General features: G+C 39.2%; 1 protein-coding gene across 1 annotated transcript; it reads right to left on the reverse strand.

Moving 5' to 3' along the window:
• Positions 1 to 310: 310 nt before the first annotated feature.
• LOC117471901 (potassium-transporting ATPase subunit beta-like) lies at positions 311 to 4,752 on the reverse strand. The gene is made up of 7 exons (XM_034117161.1): positions 4,641 to 4,752; positions 3,064 to 3,192; positions 2,868 to 2,981; positions 2,566 to 2,771; positions 2,384 to 2,446; positions 959 to 1,051; positions 311 to 469 (listed from the first exon to the last, which is right to left on the reverse strand). Exons 1-7 carry the CDS (start codon positions 4,750 to 4,752, stop codon positions 311 to 313), a joined length of 876 nt encoding a protein of 291 aa, XP_033973052.1.
• Positions 4,753 to 7,730: the final 2,978 nt, after the last annotated feature.

Consider the following 7,730-nt stretch of genomic DNA (forward strand, 5'->3'; position numbering starts at 1 on the left):
AGCAAAGCATGACAATCATGTTCATAAAAGCACCACAGAAATGTAACAATGGGCCTACACTATGTTCAATACAAGGAGTTTAAAGTGTGTTAAAAAAAGGATATTTCCGGTGCTTGATTATTATTGAACGTGTTGTTTATGCAAGATACAGCTGCACATTACAATAGTTTCACTGCAACCTCTTGTGTCTAAAAGAATAAAGTGGTTCAAAGGTCGTTAAATAATAGTTTATCTGTAGTCAGCTGCTCTATCTCTGATACTTAAAGGTTAGTTGTTGTTACTGATTTCTCTATATCTTCTCTACTGTTTCTCATTTTAATGCTTTGAGGTGGAAGATGACTTTTCCCTCGTAGGGGTCGTGGTAGTTTTCGTAGCTGATCTTTTCTGAGACCACTCTGCACTGGATCTTAGCGTACTTCCCTCCGACCAGGCTGAACCGAACAGCCACCAACGGGTTGACGTAAGAAGGCTGAAGGAAAGGAGAAAGAGACAATGCTTACCATTCATGCTCAAGTGCTTGAGTTAAGTTTTTTTGTTTCAATTTTTTAAGGACATTTACAGATTACATTTACAGATGAGATAATCAAAACAACCAGCTACTTCTATAATCTAGTTAGCATAAAGAAAGGAAAAAGGGAAACAACAAAATTCCCTAAAATAATCTTTAAATAACAAATTGTAATGCCAGATTGTTAATTTATTCTGTACAAGAAGTGTTATGACAACAGTTTGTGTTATTTTGGGAAGTCGTTTCAGGCTATCTATTTCCCCTGTTTCAGTCTTTGTGCTAAACTAAGCTAACTCTGCAAATAGCCTACTAATTTAGTGATTTTTTCTCCATCGTGGCCCCTCTACAACAGTTGAAACATTTACTTTTGACACATGAGTGTGAAACTGTTGCCTAAAACCTTTAAAGAGAGAAAACAAATGTTATTTCAATATTCAGATGTGGATTTACCTGTGCCAGCCTCCCGTAGTAAGGGAAGTAAGAGGGATCCATATTTCCCTTTTCAGGGAAATACTCAATTTTGGCCACATTTCCTTCCCCTTCCTAAACACACAGACACAGATGTAGTCATATTTAATGGGGCATCACCAGAGGACTACTACTCAGCCTGGGCACACTGTTGTATAATGTCTCATGTGACCCTGGAGGAGCTTTGTCATATGAGAAAATAACCCTTAGCACCGAGACTAAAATATAAGGGAAGGTCTGTTACAAACTGAAAAAAAAGAAAACCAAACTTGAAGGTTTATATGAACAGAAATGCATTATGGGAAATGTAGTATCAAGTGTTTTTATGGCTTGGCTCACACTTGGACATAAAAGTCAGCATATCTGTGCCTCTGCTGCATTGATTATGATCTTTAATTTGTCTCTCAGGAAGCCCTCCAACTTTATGGAAGTGCAATACTAAGGCCCAATCTCAAACCATGCCCTACACCCTACCCCTACACACTCCCCCTCCGTGACGGAGTGAATGAGGCTCCCTCCTGTCAGATGGAGGGAGTAAATACAGCGGCAAGCTTTGGGACAAACTCCCCTCTCTCCGGCAGAAACAGGAAATGCCGTAACTGTAACAACGGTTTCAAATCAGCATCTCTTAGACAAAAAATTAAAATGAATAACTAAAATAAAACTCCAAACATCTTTAATTGTGTTCTCTTTTAGTTTTAAACCTGATTTTTATAAGCTTCTTAGTTTTTGCAACAGTCTGTAAATATACACAACTTTATAACACATTTACCTTTTTCTAGACTAAACACAGGTATGATCCTAAATTAAAAAAATATGAGGTTATCATGAGGTTGTTAACGTCGCAATTTATCAGTGGATGTTTGCTGGAACTACTTGTAAACAGCGCGTTTCCTGACGGAGGCCCAATCCCAAACCACGCCCTACACCCTACCCCTACACACTACCCCTCCGTTTGCGCGTTCGTACGGAGGGTCCGCCACATTAAGTGCTGTTCCAAACCCAAAACAATATTTGCACCGGGGCCAATCACAACCTTGTTACGCCACTGGGTAGGGTGTAGGGCGTGGTTTGGGATTGGGCCGGAGACACACAGCGTTGAGACCGGTCAGGTAGAGACCAGTCTCCAGTCCACACCAATACAGACTCGCTGTTTGATGGCTTGATAGCCCACTCACCCTCCACACCGCTCCACACTCGTTGGTTTGGAACAGCACTTAATGTGGCGGACCCTCCGCACGAACGCGCAAACGCGCGGAGGAGGGGTAGTGTGTAGGGGTAGGGTGTAGGGGGCGGTTTGGGATTGGGCCTTAATCACTGGAGTACCTCTGAAAATGAAACGTAAAACCTATGACTAATTTTCTTTAATGCGTGCTGTCAAAATCAGTATATGGAGTTGTTGCTCACCAGTACAGTGCAGTTTACATAAGGGGCAACGTCTGTGCGATTAGTAGGCAAATAGTTGATGATCTGCGGAGACAAACATTTGTACCTTTAGTCATTTTCATTAAACGAGCTTGTTTTTAATGTACTGCGAGATTCAGGTTTTCCCAAAAGGGCTCAGAAAAGGTTGAATGCATTAAACGTACTCTGTTCATCTTAATGATGACACAAGGCATGGAGCAGTTGTAGCCAAAGGTTGGGTCCTCAAATCCTGAGCAGGGTCCCAGCATGCTTTGCAGGAAGGGACATGAGTACTTGGTGTGGTGAGGTCCGAGGAAGTGTTTCTGGAGGAAGTACTTTCCCTTTGTGCAGTTATAGTTGTTACACTCAAGCTGCTTGGTGTCATTGTAGGCTGAAAGAGAAAGACAGAGAGAAAGATTAAGATGTCTTGTTTGTGTTATAAATATGTTAGTATCTGTATAAAAGCTTCAACAGAGTTAATACTAACGCTCCAGGAACTCATTGAGGATTTTGGTCATCTTCATCCAGCTGGCTTTGTCTGACGTGTTGTAGGTGATTTCAATAACTTCCTCTTCATAAGTGTCCGGCCACACCATCACCCCTGAACAGAGAAACAAACAGAGAGCTCGTTATTTAAAGTTTCATTTAAGTCGTTGTCTAACTCCTTATTGATTATGTGTTACCCGGAGATGTTAGTCGGTCTTGGTAGTCCGGCGTGTACGGATCCAAGGTGTACATGAGCGTCCAGATGGCGAGGCTGAAAAGGGAGGTCATCACCGCGTAGAAGGCCACATAATAGAGACTGATGTACACTGTGGAGGACAGAGGGATTTAAAAATGGTGGTTAAAAGAGAATTTGACCCATTGTTTTGGAGCATATCAACAAATATAGTAAGAGAAATAAATGACAATAGCAAGTACTGCAGAGTCAAAAAACACAACAATATAAATATGTACAACATATGCAACGTGCTGTGTCTACGAGGCATGATGAGAGTTATATGGTCATGGCAGCATTGCGTCTCTTTTTGTCCATAACCCTTTATATTTTGTAAAATCTCCAATTTCATAGGCCTTTTCTGATTGTTATTCAGTGTGTACATTAAGATAAAGGTGAAATCCTTGTATTGACAGTATACACTAGTTAAATGTGATAACACTTGTGACACAGATCAGGTTCAATTGGCAGAAGTCAAGGTGTCCTCTGTCTACAGTATATATGAGCACTTTAATCTGAATGTGAATTCAAACACAGGGGGGAAGGACTCTGACAAAAGAAAGAAATAAAGCTTATCACCACAGCTGCTTATCTCACTGTGCCCACATGCTGCAAACATACACCTCACTGTGGTGATATTGGAAGGACAGAAAATGTCAAACTGAACTGTACACACAAGTATGATGTGTGTCGCTCTTTAACTGTGGAACCCATTACACATAAACTCAATATCTTCATAAACTCAAGATTATTTACTTTGCTAGCATTTCAAAAAGCTGTAGTATTGCTATGTGCTCCTCCACTGCCCATACTATATGCACATAGAAATGGGTTTCAGTAATCCTTCCTTTCCATACTGGCCATGAAGATATCCCTTCCTAATATGAAAAGTTAATTTTGTACTGAAAAGATAAATAACTTTGGTAAAAAGCTGCTTTAATTGCCTAATAAGACTGTTAAACATAAGCCTTATTATCTTACGCTAAACTATATTTGCAGTTTTCCAAGATGGATAAAACAATACCATATATATTTACACAGTATTATTATATCATATTTTTTAAATATTATTGTATTACAACATTTCAGCTGAGCTTGAAATGTAAAAACGTCATTGCCGCTGTAACTGTGATACATATGACATAAATAACTAATTATAGCAGTTAACAATATTTGATTAATTTTGACATTGTCTTCAACTTGAATGACCTTCTTGTGTTTAAAGTAATATCTAGCAAAAAAGTACTAGTAAAGTATTTTTCAGTCATTGTTGTTGAGAAAGATGATTGCCTAAATGTTTGGAGACATTGGTCACCAGCTATTAAAAATGATACAAATATGGCAAAGAGACAAGTAGACTGTTAATGTGTGAATGACACTTATTGTCAGTGGTGAAACTACAGCGTTATAAATGATACTGCCCTGCCTTGTGTGTAATACTGAGCCATTGTGCTGTTATATTAATGGTGTTTCAGCCACTTACGGTTTATTTTTAAGGTTTATTTAATGTTGCACAAAAAAGGATAACAATGTTATAATTACCCCATTTCTCTGGTGTTCTGCCCATTAACTTCCCTTCATCTGAGTTCCAGACAAAATGGCCAAAGTCTTCACATCGTTGCCCACAAGTCCTCTTCTCCTTCAAGGCGGCCATGATGAAGCTCTGTGCTGACCAGGATCCACAGCAGACCTCTCCTTTCCTTCACACTTCTTTCTCCTCTCACTTACAGTAATATGTGTTTCTCCTCTCTCCTACCTGTCCCTCCCCAAAGATTTTAAGGCAACTATGTGCTAATGTCTTGTATTGTCCCTTGTCTCTTTCTCTTTTACAGTAGCTTCAGCTAAAACTCACTCCCTGGTCGCTGCTCCAGAGTGTGATGAATGAGTTATCTCTTATTCACTATTTATAAGGCCGATGAAAAGGTGGGCCTACTTCCTGTAGGGAGGCTGAGGCGGGCCAACGAAGAAACAGGTGAAGTTCCTCCTTCAGCACGACGTCATTCACTCCTCAGAGGAACCCAAGGATCACCTTGAACACCCAGACAGCTGGTAATAAAGACAAAAAACCAAGGTGACGCTTGCATTTGATCTGCTAATATTTCAAATGATTGACACACATGAACAAAAATCTGCGCTGATCTGACTGATTCTGTACAAAGTAAAAAAGGAGACATATTAAGGGAAGAGCTGCTGTGTTTCACAGATAATCTATTTAACATTTCTCAACAAAAATGTTCCCAGAGGCGAGAAACTGCCGAAAAACAAAATATTTGATTTGAGTTAGAAATGTGTATTGTGTGTCACAATGTTACACATGAAAATAATTGTTCTAGTGGAGGGTTAAAGAGAAAGACCAAGAGGCCGGGGAGGATACTTTCAGTGAGACCATGAACAATGTGATGGACTTTTTTAAGTAGATGCATGACACTTTTTTCTTACTGGATGGGTGTGTGTCTGAAAAGGTTTTTGCAGTGGAAGTGAATTAAGACACAGCCCGTGGGAGAGGAATTTTTTGGGCTTTTCGTTTATAGGGAAAAGGGAATTATGGCAAGAAATATCTAGAAATAAAGGTGGCCAACCTGCACCGCATCAAATCCAAAACTCCCCAAAGTTACCGTGTTTTAAATGCAGCCAGTTTGGCTCTATTTCTGCTAATGTACATTAGACGACTGGCAAATTAAAGTCCCTACCCTTTTCTTTAAAATGATGTCCCATTCTTGGCCTTCTGAGGTCAAAACACACACATGAACCGCCTTAACCCCACACCCTTCACACATGCAATACACACTGAGCCTGAGTCTTTGCTCTTAACACAAGGACGTCTCTCAGTTATCACGGCTCCACAGGTTTACGACTCAGAGACGTAGTGCCGCAGGTCAACATTGGTATCTGTGACGTGCACAGCTCTTGACATTACTCTCGTGTGTGTTTGTTCTCACAGGTAACGTTCGTTTCTCTGACCTTGGACTGGCTGTGGAGCTTGGGCCATTATCAGTTTAAAATCAAGAGTTACGTTGGGACTCCAGGTACAGACCACGCAAAACCCAGCAAACTGGTCATAGTTGCTCTCACAGACCTGTGATGAGACACACACACACCTAATGTATTCAGTAATTAATATATGACATTAACCCTCACTGTACGGGTGCCATTACCCAACCAGTGCCAGGTAACTGACTGGAACTATGCAGCCATTTTACACAAAAGAGCTCAATGTTTTAATATAGCACATATACATAAAATACATCAGCATTCATTTATAGTATAAACATATACATATCTAGTTATTTTGTAAAAGGGCACTCCATATATATATATTTTTTTTCTATATTGATTGGCTATTGGGGTACCTTAATGCTGTGGTTTCAGGTGCATCAACTTGTTACAGATACGTAATTGAATACCAATACATGTTGTAGTATTTAGAGTTGCTATGAAAAAATATATAAGTAAATTGCAGAAACCACTAGAATATATTATGTTCCCTAAATAGCTTTTACTTATAGTATTATGTAGATTTAAGCCGTAGCAGCTGTAATATAGCCGTAATGTTTTTATCCCAGCATTTTCATTTGAATAGATCAGTAGTTTTAAGAAGTCATTATTAGTTTAGATTCATTTTAGAGCTATTTAGCTGTTTACATAAAAAATGTACATCTTTTTGTCTAAAAAGTACTGAAACTGAGGGTCTGAGACCTCTTTATCTCACCAGCTTCTGAGCTGCTGAGAGGAGAGTATGATTTCTGCTCAGAATACTCTGTAGATTACTCCACTTTGAGGGTCAATCAAAGTTCATGGCTGCTAAAGGACCATTCATAACCCGAGGAGAAAAGGTAAATATACTGACAGGTTTTTAAGATTCTCAGTGAAACATTGAAACTTGTTTTATAGCTTATAGTCAAGTTAGTTGTGTCATTCAACAAATGCAAGCATTCTTATTTATTCAACTTGATTCAAGCCATTAAAGACACCAGTTTTGTAGAGGTAGAGTGGATATTTGTTATTTATATAAAATACACTGAATTAAAGGATTAGTGTTTACAAGGTTTGTATCTTCCAGTTTCTACCAATGGAGGGCGCTGTACACTCAAATACCATCAACCCTGCAGCATCATGACCAGTCACCTTACAGCCTGTAGACATTAAACACATTAAAAACTCACTTTAACCACTCTTTTTATTGTTATAATATACAGTATAAATAGTATAGTACAGCCACATTCACTGGATCCTGTATTAAAGCTGCATTATACTTATGTAAGACAGATAATTTAATAATGTATCAATAAGGTGAATACAGGAAGCTGATTGGTCCCTCTCTCTCTCCCCCTCTCTCCCTCTTGCTCCCCCCTCTCTCTCTGTCTTTCTCTGTCTCTCTCTCTGTCTCTCTCTCATGCATCAGGAAAAGTTGAACTCGCCTGCGCTCAGAGTCAGCTGTAAACATTTATATGAAGTTGTACCTGTTTATCATACAGATGTTTAAATTATAAGAAAAATAGACTTTTTTTGCAGGGTGAGGAATCTGTTTTGATTCAACAAAGACCCCACCTTGAGAAAAACACTCAGAGGGTCTCCTCAGCTGTCTCTTATTTTTATTCATTTTTCCGGACACTTCATCAGGATTAAGTCAAA

The sequence above is a fragment of the Trematomus bernacchii genome, unplaced genomic scaffold (genome assembly GCF_902827165.1).
Source record: "Trematomus bernacchii unplaced genomic scaffold, fTreBer1.1, whole genome shotgun sequence".
In the NCBI taxonomy this organism is placed as follows: domain Eukaryota; kingdom Metazoa; phylum Chordata; class Actinopteri; order Perciformes; family Nototheniidae; genus Trematomus; species Trematomus bernacchii.